This window comes from Lepisosteus oculatus, chromosome 10 (assembly GCF_040954835.1).
Source record: "Lepisosteus oculatus isolate fLepOcu1 chromosome 10, fLepOcu1.hap2, whole genome shotgun sequence".
Lineage (NCBI taxonomy): Eukaryota > Metazoa > Chordata > Actinopteri > Semionotiformes > Lepisosteidae > Lepisosteus > Lepisosteus oculatus.
In genome coordinates, this window is record NC_090705.1 from 11,336,996 (window position 1) to 11,360,052 (window position 23,057).

At 36.8% G+C, this 23,057-nt stretch overlaps 1 protein-coding gene across 3 annotated transcripts in view; it reads left to right on the top strand.

Annotated features, from left to right (window-relative positions):
* Positions 1-1,398: 1,398 nt before the first annotated feature.
* The window catches only part of taf2 (TAF2 RNA polymerase II, TATA box binding protein (TBP)-associated factor), a 30,805-nt gene continuing 9,146 nt past the window's right edge, over positions 1,399-23,057 (top strand). For 2 of the 3 annotated variants that reach the window (XM_015358185.2, XM_015358186.2), the window contains exons 1-20: positions 1,399-2,297; positions 2,534-2,588; positions 3,076-3,236; positions 3,604-3,722; positions 5,247-5,388; positions 6,593-6,824; positions 10,382-10,566; positions 11,100-11,213; positions 12,486-12,585; positions 12,686-12,771; positions 14,406-14,541; positions 14,764-14,918; positions 16,005-16,119; positions 16,218-16,327; positions 17,826-17,891; positions 18,061-18,150; positions 18,859-19,111; positions 21,651-21,791; positions 22,049-22,159; positions 22,639-22,832. In XM_015358185.2, the coding sequence (XP_015213671.1) occupies positions 2,245-2,297; positions 2,534-2,588; positions 3,076-3,236; positions 3,604-3,722; positions 5,247-5,388; positions 6,593-6,824; positions 10,382-10,566; positions 11,100-11,213; positions 12,486-12,585; positions 12,686-12,771; positions 14,406-14,541; positions 14,764-14,918; positions 16,005-16,119; positions 16,218-16,327; positions 17,826-17,891; positions 18,061-18,150; positions 18,859-19,111; positions 21,651-21,791; positions 22,049-22,159; positions 22,639-22,832 (2,618 nt within the window). In that variant the 5' untranslated portion in view covers positions 1,399-2,244. The remainder of the gene's footprint in view (positions 2,298-2,533; positions 2,589-3,075; positions 3,237-3,603; positions 3,723-5,246; positions 5,389-6,592; positions 6,825-10,381; positions 10,567-11,099; positions 11,214-12,485; positions 12,586-12,685; positions 12,772-14,405; positions 14,542-14,763; positions 14,919-16,004; positions 16,120-16,217; positions 16,328-17,825; positions 17,892-18,060; positions 18,151-18,858; positions 19,112-21,650; positions 21,792-22,048; positions 22,160-22,638; positions 22,833-23,057) is intronic. The other variant, XM_015358187.2, reaches the window with a different exon arrangement.

Here is a 23,057-nt window from a genome sequence, read left to right on the forward strand (position 1 = left end):
GTACTTTACCAATTGTACTTTAGGAAACGACATATTATTCATCAGCCATGAACTAACCTCCTCCAACAATCCCTTAACTATTAACTGGAAATTTGTCAGGATAGCACCCATAGAAAGGATAATGAAACAACCATTTACAGAACAGTTAACGCCAGTGAAGAGTATACAATGTTGTTTAGTTGGAATTTACCTCCTTCCTTCGCAACAGAATTTTGTTATACGGTACAAGATGAAAAGAACTGATGGAAAAAAATAAATCATGTGTTCACATAGTCCCACAGCGTCCAATTTAAAGAAAACAAAAGCTGCAAGCATCATGTCCAAAACATAAATTTGGTCTTTTTATGCAGGTTTGGTCGTTTGTAATATACATGGAGGTATTGCACACCCAAGGCTACATGTTGCGAATGTTTTAGATCATGGGATTTATAAGTTTCCCATAAACATTTGAACGGCTTTTTAAAATAAAATGGTATTTTCCTCTTGGCCCTCGAGAGGATCTGAACAGCATTAAAAGCGCACCCAGACACGCCATGGTCTGAGAGGTACTTGACGGTTTGGTGACCATTACATTCAAAGAGGTTGTTAATAGTCCTACACTGCATTTAAATGTTTTCCTTTTCATGGAGGTTCATGTGCACTGAACTAACCATTTACTTCTACAGTTTGCAACTTGCCCTTGTATTGCGACACATTCACGCAACACAGGAGTAGTCAAGAATAAAAATCACAATCGAAAAAAGATATTTCGTTATGTGAATACATTACGTATTAGCTGCAACTACAGGAGATGGGGGCTACATCAGGGACTTTAAAGACATTTCACGTGAATGATTTTCTAAGTTTTTCGGTATCTCCGAATTCAAGAAATAAAAGCACCTATCTGAATTGCAGTTATAAAAAAGATCATATTAATTTTGATACAATTGAAACCGTTTCAAAAAGTATCGCTGCTCCCTCCTCTGGTTAAGACCTGGAGTCAGTCGTAAGATAAGGTAGTTTTTTTTCTTCATTGCGTAGTAGCACTTCTATATTTGTTTTGGAATTAAGGGATTGGTATTTCCATGCAATTTAATTCCAACTGACACCGTAACAAAACTATAAAGCAGTATGACACGATAGATACGTTGTATTGATTTACATTTAAGCTTGTATAAATTTGAGCATTGTAATCGTTGATCACTAATATTTCATATGTAGTTTCTTGATTCCTGTATCTTTACACACAATTTCGAAATATTAATCATAATTTAGTTTAAACAATAGGATTTAAAATACTGTAACGCTTACGGCCGACAGGCACTGTGTAAGAGCCGGCGTACCAGAGCAGGTGATGTCACCGCCCTTCCCTGTGATAGCAGGACCACAGCTACTGGGCTGTAGAGAGATCTCTCTTTAGCTCACGGGGCTGGGTCGCTGCAGAGAGACGCGGAAGTCCCGGGATCGAGCCCCCGATGGTGGGGGGCCGACCTAATGCGGCAAGGGCGCCCGCCTGAGCCCCCGTTGCGTTACAATACTTTACTATATTGAAATGCTTTACATTAACTCAATCCCATGGTTCACCTTGTAGCACGAGCCTGACGTCATCCAAACACAAGCGCGTGCTGAGAGAATTTACAAAAACGAAAAAAGAAATGTATGAAGTTATAGTTATATATTATTTCAGATCAGAATTGGTTATTTTGAAATGAGTATTTTGAAATTAGTCACTGGAAAAAAGAGGATTTTTTGCGCGGTAGGTCAAAGGTTACAGACAAAATGGCTGATTACGAAGTTGAAGCGATCATTGTGTTGTGAGAGGTCTAGGAGGAAGGATAGATTTAAAGAGAGTATAAACCAAATCGCCTAATCAATTTATAAGGCTTTAAATACTGCCCAAAATAAGTTTATACTGATTTTATTGTAAAAATAAACATGTACGCGTTTTAATAATGTCCTAATGCTCACTGTGCCACTGTGTTCAATGAGAGCAATTGGAGATACAGTGTGCGGTCATTTCTTTGTAGTTATTTGTTTTATTTCTGATGCTGCAAAATGTACAAAGCTTCGTATCCGAATGAGTCTCGGTGCGGATTTCGCACTTTGAATACGATTCTGGCAGTATCGCTTAATTTCTAAAACCGCGTTTAATGTTCCGCGCGCCACACAGAAGAGATGCGACAGTGTTAAACGGTGTATGATGTTTCCGAGATAATATAAGCAACCTGAACCTTTTTTATCGATAGCATTTTTTTAAACTGCAGAATGAACAGGAAGAAAGGCGACAAGGGATTCGAAAGTCCACGACCATACAAATTATAAGTATCCAATTTATTATTATGATGATGTTTAAATACTTGGTGTTTTGATGTGCTTGACTTGTTAATTACATTTAACTGGACAACTGTATCGTGTTGCATGTTTTTTAATTCAAATATTCGTAGAACTCGTTCACGTTATAGTTGTCACTGGGTTTGTAAATATAGGGATGTTTCAGGAGTTGTTAAAAATATGTATTTTGTTTATTTTTATAGAAGTGTTTTTGTTTTTATACAACCCATCAGGTGGTCTGCATCAACAACATTAACTTTCAGCGAAAATCTGTCATTGTAAGTAGATCGATTTACTTTCACCATGCAGGGTTTGATCATTGACCATGTTGTTTAATAATGCAGTAACATTTTTAAACACCGACTTCGTTTTTTTATAATGAGCTGTTTGCTTAAATACAGCTTTATTATTAGTTGAAAATCTTAATACAATTATTGAAGTCTTAGTAAGCGTTAAAGAATGTATCCAGCGTGGCACGAACCTTCAAAATGCTGCAGATTCAGAAGAGACCGGTTAAAATCTTTAACACTAAGAGTTAGTTAAAATTTTATTTGCAAGTTGTGGAAAACGTTTTAAAATGTATTACACATACAGTTACCATGCATTGCGTTGTCAGATGGTTTTTGCATTAAGTTCCAAGTTTGACTGATCTCCGGTCAGTCATGCTTTTGTAAAGTTTTAGAGATTTGTGTTTGGTGACCATTAAGTTCACAGAGATTGTTACTATTCATGCATTACATTTAAATCTTTTCCTTCTTTTCATAGGGCCATGTGGAACTGACAATCTTTCCAACTGTGGCCAATCTAAACCGGATAAAGCTCAATAGCAAACAGTGCAGAATATACAGGGTACGAGTGAATGATCTTGAGGCTCCGTTTATCTACAATGACCCAACACTGGAAGTGTGTCACCATGAATCAAAACAGTAAGTGCTTTTTTTTGGAAAATGGAGTTTACAAAAGTGAGAAAGCTGACTAATGAGAGTAAATCTTTTGGTTCCATCTTAATTATTCATTTGCTGTTTATTGTCCCACCAGTTTCACCAGGAATCTCGGAGAGTCAGCTTTCATGATCTTATACATCCATACACATCATACGTGTTTTTCATCTTTTTTACACTGTTTGACTGAGATAGCTGCTGAGTCAACACACATCCCAAAGCTTTTTGTTGGTCCTTTTTTCAGTTGAAGTACCACCTCTGTGATATTTAGACTGCTTGTAAAACATACGTAGAGACCCGCCATACAAAATAGCTCCACTGTTGTTTTCCCCCACTGCTTACTGCATTCCAGGAGGAACTTGAATTACTTCTCCAGTGCCTACGCCGCAGCAGTCAGTGCTGTTGATCCTGATGGTGGGAATGGAGAGCTCTGCATCAAGGTCCCGTCGGAACTTTGGAAGCAAGGCGATGGTAAGATTTAAAACTATTTTGTTTTCCTTGCATTTGTCAGACCCGTAGCCCAGAAAGCTGATTTTCCTGATTGTAGTGCTGGTACCAATACAGTAAGGAGTGAAACCCGTGCCTTGCTCTGGCTATCTAGCGCACCAGCAAAGTCAGATTGGGTTCTACAGTAATCACCACATTCTGGATGGTTCTGGATGAAGAACCATCTAGAACTAAAAGGTTCCTGATCCACTCTGTCACAGATGTAGCCAGAGAGAAGCCTATCCCTACCTACAACACTTCGGCATTTTCCTGTAATGGAGAGCTTTTGGAAAGATTTGGTTTGCGTGTGCTTGGATATTGCTGGTGTGACTGCAGAAATGTGACTGTATGACCCTCTACCATCTGGAAAACTGTACCGGAGCTTTTGGGCCCAGATTACCAGACTCAGAGACAGTTTTTACCCCCGTGCTATCAAACTATTAAACTCCCAGCCTCTCTCACCTACGATCTGAACCTCACGGTGCCTTCTTTCTTACCAAAAACTCAAACACACATTGAAATCTACCTCTACCTCACATGTCAAGAAGCTCACTCCCCATCATTTTCTATCCTTTATTTCATTCTGTTGATGTATGATTTTGCACATCTGATGTTGTTCTGCACATTACCTGTTACCTGTTGTTGTTTTGCACACTGCCTGTTGTCTCTGTCTTTCTTTTCTTATACAATTGTATTGTTGTTTTTTGTACTACTTATTGTCTGATCTAAATATCTAAATAGCATTTCGTTATACCATATACCTGTATATGGTATATGTATACGAGTATAATGATAAACTTGAACTTGAAAAATCTATCAGACAAGGCTGGCTGGGGAGTGAGATAACCTCACATTTTACTTAGTTGCATTAATTTACAGAAGTAGCTAGTGTAGGTCATTGTCAGATGATTTTTCTTATCATATAAACTTATGCTAGTCCCTTTTTTGTGTCTTTCGCTGGTTGTACTCTGATATTTGTAGTGTTGTATTTTGATTTTTCTGTTTTGAAAATAGAAAAATGAAGCCTGTAAATCCATATGAACTTTCTACATAGCAAAATTAAAGTTACGCTACACTATCGAAACATCCTCGATTCAGGGGTTTGAAAGTAATGCGTAGTATAGAGCTGAGGGACTCCACATAGTCTAGATTGGATTACTTGGGACTTCATATCTTCATAATACCAATTTATCACTTTACCCATTGTTTGGGAGAAAGTTGTGTTGCAATGAGATTATCGTAAATTTCAGCTTCTATGGTAAAGTGACATTATAAGATGCTCACAGTTGGAGGGAAGAAAAACGACACTTGGGGCAATATGGTTTTTGTCAATCATAAAATTTTCGAACTTGCAAAAGTAACAAAAAATAAACATTAACATTATAGCCTTCTGTGTAATAATTTTTTATTTAACATTAGTTTTGCTTAACACCTAATTGTAATCCTGTTTAACGTGTCAAAATATTCTAAGAACAGGTGGTTCTGAAGCCCAGTTTGCCTTGCTTTCAGAAATGAAGGTGCTGAAAGTGTACATTGAGTTTTCTTTGGACCAGCCGAAAGGAGGGCTTCACTTTGTAGTGCCTGACGTGGAAGGCAGCTTGGCAGAGAGAGGAGCCCATGTCTTCTCATGTGGATACCAAAATTCTACAAGGTGAGTTAATTTTGGCAACCAGATCACAGTTGCTTTTGACAACATTTATTTTTCAGAGTAGGATTCCCATAATGCATAATATTGGAACGCTTGTTTTCCATTGCTGTGAAAAATTAGAGAGTCTGTGACTGACAGTGTGAATCTCTATCTTTAGATCATCATACTGATCACTTACAGACCTGTCGCTTTTTGTCCATTCAAGGAAATCCTTTTACAGCCTGTAAATAATCATCTATATTGTCATTAACGTGTTTTTCACAAAAGGACATGTAAACATGAATGAAAGTCATCACTGGCTACCTTGTCAAACAGTGGGGAAAAAAGTAAATACACTATAGTAAACTTCGGTTTAATGGACTTTGCGTAATGGACTTGGGATTTAATGGACAGAATCTGCTAAAGGGGAATTATGTCGGTAAAATCTAACTAACGATGAAATGCACAAATAAACAAAGTAAAAACTAATACTACATACGTCTAAATTCAAGAATATCAGGGGTGCGCTATATGGGTAGGTCAGTTGCTTACAATTGGTGTGTTTTTTGTGTTTTTTATACTTTAGTGTATTTAAACCACATGAAATAAAGATCTTCTTTATTTATGATATAAAAGGAGAGGAAACATTTTCCTTGACTGTGTTGATTGCAGTTGTAAAAAAAAAGTCAAACGATCCAGTAAACATACTGTATATATATTTCTCATATAATATTGTGTTTTGGGGAAGGCAAAATGTCATTCATGATTTAATTTACTTTCTGCAATTACAGACTTCGCTTCCCCCCTATAAGTCCTTTAAACCAAGGGTTTGCTGTATATGCTTTAATCACAAAGGGTGGAAAACTTCCAATGCCGTCAATTAAGAATTAGGTTGTTGCTTAGATTCTTATAGAAAATCCAAATCACTTAAGAAATGTTTTTCTTCATTTTCCAGTTGTGGCAGGTTGTGTAATGAAACGTTATGGGTCTGCCACCAGAGGCCTCTGAAAATGGCCTCAAAAGATGGGATTTATAAAAAGTTCACCTTGGTGTTAATCTGTTTTGCCTGTGTTGTAAGATTGTAAGCCAGAAATTGCCTTTGAGCTTCAGTTTACATTGGTGTCTGTTCAGTGGAGTTTGTGTGAAGGTCCAGATCATATTCTTGGTTCTCGTGCTGGTGGGACATGGCTTCAGTTTATCTGAGGTTCCTGGTATTGTTTTGTTTCAGGTTCTGGTTTCCCTGTGTGGATTCCTACTCTGAGCTCTGCACCTGGAAGCTTGAGTTCACAGTGGATGCCTCCATGGTAGCAGTGTCTTGTGGAGATCTGGTTGAAACCATCTACACTCATGACATGAGGAAGAAAACTTTCCACTACATGCTGCCGATCCCCACTGCAGCTCCGAACATTTCCCTTGCTGTGGGGCCCTTTGAGATCCTTGTGGACCCATATATGCACGAGGTACTTTGATTTAAAATGAGGTGTATCTAGTTTTAGATTTTAATTTCTATTCTAATTCCCTGATGTTTTTTTTTTTAATTTTGAACAAGAAAAACAGGTTTCTGAAAACTTGCATGGGTATTTTAGTAACAATTTATGAGCCTTAACTTAGAGGTGCAGCTATGTGTACCATCATGAAATTTTGGTCATTTGCCCTCAAAAGAGCATTGCAGGCATTTTAAAATATTGTACCATGCTACAAATATATTAATGAAGAGTATCACTGAAACTGATTTGCTGTCTTAAGGGCCTTACATTACTGTGTTATTCATCTGTTGCTATCAATTGATATACCAATGACTTTCTTCAAAGTACCTTACAAAGCACATGTAATGTAATGCTTCTTTATTAGCCCTATACAATTTTTTGCATTAGGAATTCGTCTTTTCGCATACCCCAGCTTTTCTCCATGGAGACACAGACACACAGACAGGGAGAGAAGCTTGGGGTCAGAGCGCAGGGTCAGCCATTGTACTGGCTGTATTGTACTGGCCTGGAGCAGTTAGGGTTAAGGGCCTTGCTCAGGGGCCCAGCGGAGTAGGATTCCTCTGCCAGCCGTGGGATTTGAACCAGCAACCTTCCAGTCACAGGCGCAGATCCTTAGCCACAGAGCCACCGCTCCACATGGAAGGGTACTGCAGCAGTGTCCCACCTGGGATGTGACTTCTCAAACCCTAGGGGTCTGTGCCCCCTAACAGCTACATCATACATACATTTGATATTTTACCAATCAAAATGGACAGCTAGGCACATAATCAGGCCCTAAGCTGACAAATAAAAATAACTTTCTGATCAAATAACAAAAACAAGATTATTTCTTATTTTCTGTTTTGTCCCATTTCAAGGTAGTCCATACACTTTAAAATTTAAATGGTATTTATAACTATAATCAGGACCCTACTTAATTTATCAATGAACTTGCAAATCTTGCAATCTTATGCAACTACCACCATTTCCAGCAGTGTATTAGGACAGTCTGCTGTATTTGTATGTGATACAAAATGTCAGAAATATGTAACAAACTGGGATTTTCATGGTGGCCTTCATGTTTTTCTTCATTTCCTATTAAAACTAAAACTAGGTTGGTATCAGTATCTCCTGGCTCCTGATTGGGAGATTCAGGGGTTCATTTGTGGAGCAGTTATTTTTTCTATTAAAAGAAGGTCAGTCTTCAAAGATAAGATCACTAGAAAAAAAAACTTTAAACCAAACATGTAAATGGGATATGTGTTAAAATTAAGATAAAGACATCGGTATTTAAGTTTTAAGTACATGTAATCTTTTTGGGGAGACTAAAAAGTAATTTAAAGGGAATGTAGTGTTAAAAAATATTTGAAGCACAGGTACTCTTCTATTGCTAACAGTGTGCCCATATTTTGAGTAATTGCAGTACTTTTTTTAAAGTACGTTTTTAAAGTGTTTTTTAAGTTTTGCAAAATAATAATAATGTATTTCCCTTTCATCTAATTGTTTTTATTTAATTGTTACTTCATTTAAAAAGCAATACCTTGGTACAGTTGAATTTCACAATCATTAAAGAGATCGAATTACTTTTTGTGCATATAAAGTGAAATGGAAAGGGTATATTAAAAATAATTGTTTATTTCTAAACTTCACAAAACATAAGTAAATACTTGCATATTTAACAAAGAATGGAAAGAAATGTAAAATATTAAATAAGTTAGGATACTGCCTAAAAATTTATACTTTCACCACTTCCATTAATTGCCAGTAGTGGGAGTAGTGTACTGCATATTCAAATGCATTCTGATTTAAGAAAAGGGAAAATCTAATAATATTGGCTGACTCTCATACATTATGTATTTGTCTTCCAAAATAAGCAACATAAATCATACACTAACTTAATGAGAGGGCTTAATTTCACTGTAATTTCATAAAGTGACAATCTCCCAGAGCTAATTTTATAATACATAAAGTTATTCTCGAAAACTAGGGGAAGTTTACCTTCATGTCACGAACTTTTAAACAGTAGTCTTTTATACTCCCAAGTTACTTGTGCTCAAGATAACTTTTTAAAATAAGTGGTTATATTCCTTTTCAGAAGTTTTGTATTATTTTACATTGTAATTGTACACGCACTGCTTAAATCACTATAACTGTTGATTTTTAAAATTATTTTCCTCTACTTTTATGTTTATTTTTAAAAACAACTCTTTACACAGGTTTCTTGTGAATGTAATGGATTAGGTTTTAAAAGTAATTTTCATCAACACTGATCATTAGAGAAACTTTAGCTAGTTTTTTTAAAAATCACATTTTCTAGGCTTCAGAGAATTGACTGATTTCATAGTAAAAAAAAAACATATGAAGGGCTATGTATATACTCATTTGGGAGCTAGTAGTGTAAAACCGTGTTCTTTGAAATACCGGATAATGAGCTTCAAAGCATAGCCGTGCAGTGTGTTTTAGACACAACTGTGAAAAACAAATGCCTTTTTTCAGTTTCTGTTTGCTTTCTCTTGCATCCTTTCTATGTTTCCTCATTGGTTCTGAAGTTGACTTCTTGGTGGTCATTGTTAACTCCTTGCAAGATGTTTACCCTATTGTGTGGTGAACCCTGAGATATGAGACAAATTTTAACAATAATAATAAACTTTATTTATTCATGTCGGAGACGCAATAAGAAAAGAGACAGCCAAGTGTCAGGTTTGGTATGGATGTAAATATATACTGGAAAGTAGGGGGCCCAGTATTGAGCTCTGAGGAACACCAGACTTAACGAGTCCAATTTCAGACCTAAATCCACCAAGAGAGACAAAGTGACAGCGATCAGTGAGGTAGTTTGAGAACATTAGAGAGCAGTGTCAGAAACTCCAGATACAGTCTCAAGACAAGAAAGTAAGATATCATGGTTAACAGTGTTGAAAGCAGCACTAAGATCAAGAAGGATGAGGATAGAAATAGAAACAGAATCAGAAGCTATTAGAAGATCGTTAGTGACTTTGACCAGGGCAGTTTCTGTGCTGTCAGAACCCAGATTGTGTTTAAAGAAGTTATTTGCAATGACGTGGTTATTTAACTGAACTGTAACACCATTTTCTAGACTTTTTGCAAGAAAGGGTAAGTTGGAGATGGGGTGAAAATTGTTTAGATTTTTTAGAGACATGTTTGTTTTTTTTGGCACAGGGGTAAAGTTTTGAGGACCGTATATTGCAGACAATGTGGCAGAGAGAAGTGAAACAGGACTGAAATAGGGTGGGAATGGAATCTAATATACAGGTGGTGGATTTCATATGTGAAACCAGTTTACTTATTGATGTAGAGTCAAGAAGCGAGAAGTTAGAAACAAGGGAACCAGTAAATTTAGGCAGGCAGGAAGGAGGTATGGAAATGATATGTTTTCTGTAGAGAATGTGATGCCAGATGTTGTTGATCTTGAAGCTAATGTCAGCTAAAAATATGCTGCAAAGTTGTGATGATGCAGGTAATTTTAGTGAATAATTAATTCGAGGTGAATTATGTGCCAACAACAGCTTGTTCTTCTTTGTTTTTTTCAGGTGACCCATTTCTGTTTGCCCCAGCTCTTACCATTGCTCAAACACTCCATGTCCTTCCTTCATGAGATCTTTGAATTCTTTGAGGAGATACTTACCTGTCGCTATCCGTACTCCTGCTTCAAGACTGTGTTTGTCGATGAGGCCTATGTCCAGGTGTCATCATATGCGTCTATGAGCATATTCAGGTATTTACTAGACAGGTGTGATTTTAATGTCCGTGCTTGTTTGCTCTTGCTCTTGGCTCAGTTTCTTGATTTCAGTCAAATTACACAACCCAGCCAAAAAGAAGACTTGAAAAAATTATTGCTCCCCTTTGAAATCAAGTTAAAACCAGTTTCTGCCTCTACACTCCCCCCACGTCTGGCACTGCCCTTGTTTTGCTAAAAATATTAGAAATGTGTTTTATTTTGAGTGTTTTATTTGGTATTTCAGCTAATGTTGTATGTGGGATGGAGAAATTTAGTTATGTATTCTCCTTGAAAATACTGCAGTGTAACGATTTTCCTTTTGGTTTAATGAACAGGTGTTGAACAAAGCTGTCTTCAGTTTAGTGCCATTTAGAGATACAGTTTTGTAAGGGACAAAAGCAAAGCAATAGAACACTAATGCAACGTGTGTTCTCATCTGTTAATGGCTTGTTTTTGCCTTTTTACATTTATTGATGCTGACCTTGTTTTGAAACCCAGTGCTTGTTTTTCATGTTTCCCCCTGCTTTCAGTACAAATCTTCTGCACAGTGCGATGATTATAGACCAGACCCCCCTGACCAGACGCTGTTTAGCTCAAGCCTTGGCTCAGCAGTTTTTTGGCTGCTTTATATCCCGAATGTCCTGGTGAGTAATTTGAGACACAGTCTAAACCAGCTTGAGCAAGAAATTAGAACTGGGAATGCACATTAGAAATTTAGGCATGGAACTTTATGTCTTTGGGCACGTAACCCTTTCTATGGAAGGTTTTCAAGTGTTTGAACTCAATAGTTGGCAGTTTTGATACTTGTTATTTGTGTGATTTTTACCTGTACGTAATATGGTAGTTCAAATAATTCAATGTTCAAAATGAAGACTAACATCATCATATTGGTCTGTGGTCTGGCTTTTTGGATATTACTTGTAATATGCTGTAATTTCATAAGAGAACTCTTATCCAAATGTTTGATCATTGAACAATAGGCATGTTGTCTTTTGTGTGTTTTAAAACTTGAATCAGATGTATGAGCTTGCCTGTTTATACTGATCGAGCACCAGCTGGCTGATTGAATGCTGTTGCTTTTTGTATTGGGCCCATTCACATGTTTAACATTAATTATGCGGTTTGAATCCCCTGATGTCTAATTAACATTAGTACCATGGAGGTCTAAGGAGCAGGGTTTCTTTATTCAAATAATGAAAAGTGTAGAAAGACATTTAGTTATTGTAACTGAAGTGTAGAAATTATTTTGAGAGTTCCTTTCAAAATAATTAAACCTTGTTTAAGAATTGAAACTTTGCTAAGATTTCATTTGGTTAACTACAGTATCTCTTGTGTCTCAGTGTCTCAGTTTAAATTTTAGGTTAGTAACGTAAAAAAGATAGCTGGCCACACAAGACTGTAATTTCAGAGGTATCTGAATATCAGTATGTAATTAGTCTTGGTACCAGCTCTGTTTTTAATCAGTTTTTATCTCAAAACAAGACATTCTGTGTTTTTCATATGACTTGAATTGTGTTAATTGCCCATAAAGTTGTCCATAGGAGTTTAATTGTAGCCCCACAAATGTGTGATTATATAACAGCTGTTCTGGAGACCTTTTAACTCTAACTATACTTTTTCCAAGCGTAAGTGATGGAAAGTCATGCAGGGTATTCTCATTGCAATCTCAGAATGACCAGTGAAAGTTTCCTGAATCTTTCAAAAAAACAGGGATTTAATTTCTTAATGATATATAATGTACCTGCCAATGTATTGCTAACCATAGTATATTAGGGATGTTGTTGTTTTCTTTTTCAAAAACACAATTGATAATGAATTTATGAAGTGTGAAAAGTAGATATGTTTCCTGATTGTGGCTGAAGTTAAAGTTCTGTATATAAAAGAAGGCCTAATTGTTTTTTGTATGTGTTCTAAAGGTCTGATGAATGGGTTCTGAAGGGGATCTCGGGATACATTTATGGTCTGTACCTGAAGAAGACTTTTGGTGTGAATGAGTACCGACACTGGATCAAAGAGGTTGGTGCGCATTATGACATTATTACCATAGGCTACGTTACTATGTTACTAGACTTTTCGACAGTCTTGACGTGTAATCTGTTTTTAATTTGATTTGAAGGAGCTAGACAAAATAGTGGACTACGAGTTGAAGACTGGCGGGGTTTTACTGCATCCAGCATTTTGTGCTGGCAAAGAGAAGGATAAGTAAGTCTCTTACACATTTCACAAGAAATCATTAAGCCCTTTATCCAGACAGTCTTTAGCTTGAATTAATAAGCTTCCTTATAAGAGAATTTATCACGTACGGTTGTGAAATAATAAATAAAGAATTTAAGAATTAATAGACTGGAGTATCAGCTACTTATCTACATGTAAATGCATTTGTAAGTGCTTTTCAGTTCAGTAATGTTTTAGAAATCTGACAAGCAGCTTAAGTCAAGAAAATTATAAGAAAATGTAAAAAATATTTCTGATGCACAAAGAGAACACAATATTAAAACAAATAGATACAGATATCAAACATGTAAATGAGAAAATGTAAATTAAGTATTGATCAGTATCTTTCAGTAAGAAACGTGACTGTTGAAGTAAAGGCATTTCAAATGTTGGTATCGGGTATGAACTTAAAAGCAAGCACATCCTTGGCAGCATTGGCACACGGTCTTGATCAGCCTCTGGACAGGGATATTCTTCACTCCTCTTGCACATCTGCAGTAAACTGGGGCAGTGGTTAGGCATCTGCAATTGGGTCTTGTTGATGGCATTGTCAAGTTGGGCCTGCAGATGTTCTGTCGGACTCAAGCCAGGAAAAGAGCCTGGGCGGAACATCTTGACGTTGTTCTACTGCCATTCTGCTGAACACTGGGGTTATGTCTTCCTCGAATGTCTTGTGCTGTAGCCACTGCAGTCTTGAAACAATTACACAGATTGGTCATATGCGTATGAAAGGAGTGGTGATTGTCTGCCTTCCAGGAGGTAGCTTGTCCCTCTTGGACCTTGTTTTCTGTTTGCTCTGGAATGTGTTGGTTATGTTACCTCATTCTCTGGGTAACATCTCTCACAGGTAAAAAATATACAGTCATGCCAGTAGCAACCAATAGTCATCTCATAAGCTGGACATGGTAGTGTTATCTGCTGCTAATCAAGATGTCTTTTTGAATGACTGTTTATATGTGTTCTTAACACATTTTGACAATTGTAACTGAATTACCAAAAGCTGAGCACCTTTGCTGTTACATGGATCAATACTATTTAAAGAATAAAAAAACAACTTGCTTAATATTTACAATATACCCAGCTGGCTATTGTAAAACATAGACTTTTTTCATTGTGCCTCAGAGTCTTTATATCTTTTCAGGGTGCTTATTTTGATTTGAGTCTTGAGCTTTGAGTGGAGTAGTAAAAATATTTTCTTATATAGTTATGGATCTTTGATAGACACCTGGCCACATCTGGTGTTTTTGCCAAATCAAAACTTTGCATTACCTAACCTGGACAGTTTATTTTACATTAAAATCCATCTGTCTTAATATAAAGATCTATGTTCATTTTCACATATTTTATTTAGACCTGCACAGATTTGTTTCCTAATGTCTGAAAAGGTTTGCTTCTGCTTTATTTTCTATATACTTGTGATCTTCAAATTAACCTGTTAATGTTGAAGTAATGTTCCTCCTGGATTGTTAGGTGAAACATTTAAAAAAATAGGTGGTGCTGAATTTTTACCACAGAATCAGGATATCAAGGCATAGTGGTATTGTTTGTGCAGTCCCCTGACTTGTGGCTTAGTTGAGATCTGTATTTTTTTAACTATACTATAATGACTTTGAATTTTGCAGTCCCAGTCCACACCTGCATTTCTCAATAAAACACCCCCACACTTTGTCCTGGGAGTACTATAAGATGTTCCAGTGTAAAGCGCACCTTGTCATGAGGCTGATAGAAAACAGAATCAGCATGGAGTTCATGTTACAGGTGAGTATAGCAGTGACCTCTGTCTTGACAAATACTACTTTGACATTTGAAAAATCTGCTAAATTAAGTGTTTGAATGATTAGAGGAAAAATACATTTTCTAAAGAAGACAACAGGCCAATGACTGTACTTTTTGTATTGGTACAAAATGTTCCCTGTTTTGGGGTTTTTTTTGTTTGTTTTTTAAACTTAGATTAACTAAATCTAAAATCTTATTTTATAGGTGTTCAACAAACTTCTGAGTTTGGCCAGCACTGCATCATCTCAGAAGTTCCAGTCTCACATGTGGAGTCAGATGCTGGTGTCAACATCAGGATTTCTGAAATCTATTTCTAATGTCTCTGGGAAGGACATTGGGCCATTGATAAAGCAATGGGTGTATCCTTTTTAAATATTGAGACTGGGTTCATCACGCAACAAGCACAGAGTACAATTCAGCCAACAAACCTCAGTTTCATTCTCCTGATCTTAGTCCATCATCTATGTACCACACTCCTTTTGTTGTTCCAAAACCATTTTTGTATGATCCAATCTCCCTTGTGAGCCCAATTAAGTAAAAAGCTGCACTTAATGTTTTTTAAAGGATAGTAATTTCTCACTCATTTGTTTATTGAACATTACTCTAAAGAATTTGTCTTAAGTTGGTTCCAAAATGTTATTCATGTAATAGTCACATTTCAATAAAAACCCAAATGTTTTAAGTTTCTTTAGAATGTATTTAAAGGCAGTATTTTAATTGAAATTACATCCATATTGGCAGAAGCAATTAAAATAGAAAAAAAAGGGGTCTTAATAGATTAAAATCAGAATTTGTAGCAGGCATGCAAAATTCAATTCGCTGCATAGCAAACCTATAGCCTTACAGTGGTGCTTGAAACTTCAACTCAGTGATGTTGGTGGGCTTTCTTGCATGAACTCCCTGCTTCAGGTCCTGGCACAACATTTCTATTGGATTAAGGTCTGGACTTTGACTTGGCCATTCCAAAATGCAAAATTTCTTCTGCTTCAACCATTCTTTGGTAGACTGACTTTTGGTAGACTGTGTTAAGGGTCGTTGTCTTGCTGCAAGACCCACCTTCTGTTGAGCTCCAGTTCACAGACGGATACCATGACATTCTCCTCTAGAATTTAAAAGTACAATCCAGAATTCATAATTCTGTCAATGATGGCAAGCTGTCCTGGTCCCGTGGCAGCAAAACAGCCCTTCTAGCAAGTTAGAAAGGGGAACATTGCTTCTGAGAATTTTCAAGTTTCTGCATGTGAGACTTTCAGGCCAGAGGCCATGATGTTTTCATTATGCTTTGCTTATATGTTTAGCACCAATAACATGTTTGGAGTTTTTCATCCCATATGTTAACTATTTTATGAAAATGTACATTAGATTTTCTAGAATATAATTTTCATTGGAAGTGGTTCTGCAGGCTTTGGAAAAAATCCCACATTATCCTTAATTGACTGACTCAGAGATCAGAGTGCAGTTGTGAAGTTTTTTGGCAGCTTTGCATTCAATAGGAAACGAAATGTGCTTGAGTTAGAAATAAAGCAGGACTATACATCATCAGGCACTCAAAAATACGTGGTAAGATTTTTTTAATTAAAAAATTGATTTTTTAGAAATAATACTTTCTTGTGACATGTGAATGGATTTTCCTCTTACAATTACATGTCTCTTTCAAGGGCCCCATTAAAGTGACAGTGCAGGAACTGGACGGATCCTTCAACCACACGTTACAGATCGAAGAAAACAGCCTGAAACATGATATCCCATGTCATTCCAAGAGCAGAAGGTAAAAGCAGTCAATCCTTCGCTTTTAGGTTGCTAGTATTATTCATGGTAAGGCTTTATGGCTAGGCTTCCTGTGTAATGTCAGTTTTCCTGGTTTTATGAAAACTTAAAATGTTAATACAATACTGATATACTATAATGATAAATACTTTTGTTTGCCCCAAAAAGATCTAGAATGTTCATGTTAAAAAATAGTTTACTGGATTATTATTACTTTCTCTAATGCTTCTTAAGCCGCTGAACAGACTTCCATGACAAGGTCTGTGGTATATGTTCTAACACGATTTGCTTTCAGGAAGAACAAATCTGTTATGCCTCTGAACTGACAGGCACATGTTTACATAAGTGAATTGCTAACATCTGCTCCAAGGATAAGGGTATTGTTAGGACATGTTTAATTGAAAATAGGTCCCCCAGTCATTTTGTAAAATTATTGTATCATATTAAACCATTTGGGGATCATGATCAGTACAAATATTGAAAATATTGAAAGGTTACATGAACCCTTTAAGGTTTTACTATATTTTGTAAAGAAAATGTGTGTTTAATCTAAAATTCCGATAATTCCTCTGTTACTGTTATTGAATATTCTGTCCTGGAATGCTTCACTTACACTTCTATGAAACAGTAAGTGATATAAGCTAAACATGCCTATTTCACCCTTAAGATGTTCTTATGCCATGGAATATGACAACATATTTGACATCATCATTGACATCATGTGGTATAACAATATAGAAAAGCAGTACAATACAGACTGTACTTTTGTAGTTTATGATGATGCTATGACAGCAAGCCTAACACTTTATAGACTGTTTTCCTTAATTCGTGACCCAATAAATTGCTGCTGCAAGGTGTTAGTGGACCAGTAGATGGAACTCTTGTCCCTAGTCCAGAATTTCCAAACCAATGGCCACATATACATATATACCAGGGATACAGTACTGAAGGAAGTCTCCTCTTTTGGATGACACTTTAAACCAAGATATTATCTACTTCCCATAGAATTGTAAATCTAGAATTTAAATGCTGCAGTTCTGGCTAAATTTGACTTTTGGCTTTCACGGGTCTGCCACCCTAAATTTGTCCCTTAATACAATCTAATCAAGAAGATTTGTTAAGCCACATCTCCGTCTCCATAACATGTTGACAGTCACTGATGTAAAAATAATATAACTTGTCTTTAGTGATCAACTGTAGTATTTTAGGCTATGTGTGTATTATGCTGACTGACCTTTAGTTACAGGTTCACTTTGATCCCCTTTTATGTATGGCATTATGTTAGTAATCCTGGTAACTTATTTCATTTTTTCTTTTTTCTAATTTGTTTAATAGCTTAGGGTCTGCTGTTCCAAAGATTTCAATGTTCACTTGTTTATTATCAGTACCAACAGGCATGTCTTGTTTCAGTTTCTAAAGGCTTTGTCAGTGACACACTTGGGAGTACAATCAGAGTGTTTTTTTGTGTCTAAAAGTATTAAAGGTTTTTATCATTTCAGAAACAAGAAAAAGAAGATCCCACTGATGAATGGAGAAGAAGTGGACATGGACTTGTCTGCAATGGAGTAAGTTGTCTGTAGTCATAGCACAGGGTTCTCTGGGAGGGCCCCAAAAACTGGCTAACACATATTTTTGTCTTGATGGATTCTCTTAAACTAACCTGTATAAATGAATTGAAGCAGGTTAAGGAAGAAAAAGGCAAGCTTAATTTTTCAGGCTTATTATTTTCTACAGAAAACAGAGCAGCACAGGCAAGGGCAGGGTCAGGACGGCTCTCTGGCAATTGTGCCTCAACTCTGACATAGGGAGAGGAGCATCTGCCTGGTGAGAATGGATTAAGAGTCACCTGGTCTCTTTAGCAGGATTCTGGTTTCTGTTGTCATTTGATATGCAGGGTTCTGGTCTTAAAATTGAGATGTAGGAGTTTTATTTGAAGGTAAGGTTCAGTAGATATGAAAGGGATGACTACAATAATGCATTGTAGCATGTATCTTCTGTATGTGTTCCACATCTGAAGTATCTTTGCAGGACTAAGATTGATTTATAATAAGATTCCAGGCTGCAAAGATGAAAGATGAGCTTTAAGATAAGTCATGGAAGATACTGCTTGGAAGAGCTCGGTTGACTTTACTTATTGCATTTGATCATTTTTTTAAAGAATCCTCTGTCAAAGGTGATCTGAGCCTGCTGATAGATGTAAAAAAGTAGTTAATAGACATTGGTTAGTATTGTTAATATTGAAGCAAAACGTCAACCCACTTTCCAGTCTGAAAAAAGCAGGACTAGTACGTGTTCAAAGAAGGCTCTGAAGCCTCAGTCTCCTCTGAGGAGACGACAGAAGCCTTTGTCCAACAAGGTTTCATCAAACATAAATTTGTAATTTGTGATTCTTATTATTTTTGGATTTGGCCTGGATGAGAAACATCAAACCTTAGTTTTACTTATTGTCAGCATTTCGGAAAATTAGCTTAAAAACCAAATCTTATATAAGAGCGTGGAAGAACTGAAATGCACTTTTCTTTCAAATCGCAGTGCAGACTCCCCTCTGCTGTGGATAAGGATAGACCCGGACATGTCGATTTTAAGAAAGGTAGAGTTTGAACAGGCTGACTTCATGTGGCAATACCAGTTGCGTTATGAAAGAGATGTTGTGGCTCAGGAAGAAGCCATTTCAGCCCTGGAGAAATTCCCTACCCCAGCATCCCGACTAGCCCTCACAGACATTCTGGAACAAGAGCAGTGTTTCTACAAGGTCAGGATGCAGGCTTGCTTCTGCCTTGCCAAGGTAAGATCTTTCATTATGATACTTCTACCCATCCTTGCATTGCCTGTGGTGACTAATTTTGATGTAAAGACGAAAAAGAATGAAAGACTCTGGTTTTAATTAATAATAATAATTGCTTACACTTATATAGCGCTTTTCTGGACACTCCACTCAAAGTGCTTTACAGGTAATGGGGACTCCCCTCCACCACCACCAATGTGCAGCATCCACCTGGATGATGTGACGGCAGCCATAGTGCGCCAGAACGCTCACCACACATCATCCTTCAGTGGGGAGGAGAGCAGAATAATGAAGCCAATTCATAGATAGGGGTTATTAGGAGGCCATGATTGGTAAGGGCTAATGGGAAATTTGGCCAGGATTTTGTACAATGTGAGCACTAGCAGAACAGTAATGTAGTTTAATATATTTTCACATGGCTTGATTCATTCAGCCACCATCACCAGCATCTGTGTTGGTGTGCAGTATTACTTTGTTAAAAATGTCTCCCATTATATTTTTTTGTAAATGATTTGTCTAAATTTAGGATTTTTTTTATTTTTACAGCAATAATATACAGTATGTCAAGCTTTTTTTCAAACAGTAGGAAAGATTAATTTTGCTTCAAAAGGGTTTATAAAATGTCTGCCAGTTTCCTCAACCCCAGCATATTCCTAATTGAAAGGCTGTGTTCATTTAAGTTGTTTTCTAAGTGTGTATCCATAACTCCTTGTCTATTGAAAGCAGTTTGCTCACTGCAAAAGTAGAACAGGTGGAAGGGTTCAGACAGTTTAAAGCAGTTTTGCGCTACTGAACTTTTGTTTTTCTACTCTCAAGGACAACATTCTCCATATATATAGTATAAGTGAGAGGCATATTCAGGCTCCTAATGAGCAAATGGATACATGCCAGCTGCTTGTTTTACCGAATTAACAGCAGTAAGACTACAAATGTAGTCGGGGCCCTAATTATCTTGTTTCTAGCCTTATTGTTCTGGACAGTCAGTCCTAACACAAAAAAAAAACGTGTTCTTTGGAATTCTTATTACCAGCCTGCACTCTGTATGTGGCACTCAGTATCTGAATATGTTATTTTCTTTATAATTAAAACTGAAAGGTTGACTAGCACCAAAGGTTTCAAAGACAAGGCTTTCAAATATCTGTTGCCTTAGAGAAGCAAGTTTTTCTAAATTAAAAACTTGGCTGATCTACCTGTAGCTGAGAGGCAATCCTTTAAAAGCTAAGGGAGAACCCCAGAAGATTTAAAATACGTTGATGGAATATACTCTATGTAATGCTTTGGCTTTATGGTGGTTTTACAGTTCTTTACTAACGCTGGCTAGCAACCTTGCTGAACTATTGCTTGAAAATGTTCTTGTTAACTAAATCTAAACTGTATTGTTTATGTTTAAAGAATTACTAGTGCAAGGCTTTTAAAGGTAGTCTCAGTTTAGAGTTGGACTCATCATACAAAAACAGCATTATCAATGTAAGGAATAAATGTTTTCCAAGTATGTTTACTATGAATTTTGAACAGATAAGCAAAGTTTGAAAATGGTGAAGTTGAAGGTGTAGTGTGCTTTTCTTCTACCCTAAATACAAACCAGCTGTAGATGAAACAAACTTTTATCTTAACATTTGATAGTGTCAGTGTAAAGTTCTTTCATTTGCTGTTCCATCACTGCCCATTATCTCTCAAGAGCTCTGTCTCATCGGGAAACAATGGGACAGTAATGGGAACTGTGCGCAACTTGACGTTTTATCAGGAGAACATTTTCAGTTATCTGTACAACCAGAGATAAAGGTAATACATTTCATGTGGGTTTTTTTTTGTAAGTGGAAGACACCCAAAGCAGCTTTGAATAGGAGAGCACACAGATTATTTCCTTAGACTGCGGTTTCTTTTCACTTTTTTGTTATGTCAGTTAAAGGATAAAACATGTTTCTCACATATCATTCTGAAATTTATCAGTGATAATGGAAAAAACATACACAAGAGTCACAGGCTTGATCCACTCAGCTGAGTCTTCTTCTATTCTGATGATATTGCATGTTGTGTTTTATTAGAGACAACTTTAGTTCATACCCTGTATACTTCTGATTGTGTGGGCTGAATGGAACTGTATTACTCAAGCGCTGTTGCCAAACTTTTAATCTGTTAATTGGACATTTGCCCAAATAAAAATGGTTAGATGTGTTTCTCTGCAGGAGTAGCGAACTGAAAATGGATGGATGAAGATATGCTGTGTAAAGCATGTTGTTAAGTCAATGGAAAAGGCTTAGATCTGCATGTCTGTGTGGTTTTGGTCTTTAGGGGAGCAGTCTAAAATTGAACAAGGGTACAAGAACAAACTGAAAAGTCATGAATTGTTTTAGTGAGGATGGGCAGAACAATTGTTGACTTACAAGCCACTCTTACCTGTTAGAAACTATGTCTTAAAAGTCTGGGCTTGTGTAAATATAGCAGTTGGTCCTGTTTCAGAGGAATAATTTAACACCCAATGTGTTATGTATTGCAAAATAGTGAGTAATATGCTCAGGTTTTTCATTACGCATTATAGATTGCCAATGCAATGGTGAGCACCTGGACAGGACCTCCTGCAATGAAGTCTCTCTTCACCAGGATGTTTTGCTGTAAGAGTTGTTCAAACATTGTGAAGACTAACAACTTCATGAACTTCCAGAGCTACTTCCTACAGAAGGTATTTTTTTATTATTTGTGTGCAATATTGTCCTTTGGTCTCAATGTTTCAAGCCTTTAATCAGTTCATTTGTTTGTACAGCCTGCCTTGGTGTGCTTGATCTGTTTATCACTATGTATTTTTGTGAAATGCAAAAACATCAAATTCAAACAAGTCAAGCTTTTCCTGAACATTATTGCTTAATGCATTAATACATTATTTACACTTGCATTGTGTCTGTATGCTTTCTAAAACTTCATATTTCTACCTGATTTTAGACTATGCCTGTTGCCATGGCTTTGCTCAGAGATGTCCACAGCCTATGTCCAAAGGAGGTTTTGAACTTTATTTTAGACCTCATTAAGTACAATGACAACCGGAAGAATAAGGTGAGGAAAGTCGTTTTCAACATTACGGTCTTTGCTTCCGTGCTTTTCTGCTTTTAAAAAGGGTACTGATCACACCAGTGGAATTAACTTTATATCCCTGCCCCACACAAAGACACACTATGAAGAAAAGTACATTACACAACAATAAAAAACAATATGATTAATTAGTCAGATGACCACAGTGGTTGTTGTTCTTGCCTAGAGTTTTGAATGCATTTTTAAAAATAAATTAGGTTCAAGTTTGAAAACAGGAATTTGTCTGCTGGATGGGTAGTATTTCCACACTAGTTATAGCAGGTCTTATGGGCAAATTCTAGAAATCAGGGAAGGCATCTAGTAAGAAAACACTACAAACAATAGTAAAATTAAACAGTCTTTGGAATGTAGAATTACACAGCACGGTCTTGGCTTATGAAATGACACAATGACAAATGAGCATAAAGTACTAATTGCTTTAATTTCCTTTTTGCTCTCCTCAGTTTTCTGATAATTACTACCGTGCTGAGCTTATCGATGCCCTTGCCAACTCCCTGACTCCAGCCATCAGTATCAATAATGAAGTGCGTACTGTGGACAACCTGAATGCTGATGTCCGCCTTATTCTAGAGGAGATTACACGTTTCCTTAACATGGAGAAGCTGCTCCCTAGTTACAGGAACACCATCACTGTTAGGTAACAACATTCTGCTGATCTTTTTTAAGTCAAACAAAGTATGAGTGTGCATTGGTTGGGACACATCTCCACGTGCTTTGGGGATTTGGTGGGATGAAATCAGAAGAGACACGTCTAGGCACACAGCGCCAGTCACTAGAAATTTCGTCAATGAATGTCGCCATAGGTGTCTTCATTTGTGTACAGATGCAGGTTTTTGGGAAACACGGATATAAACATTGCTTC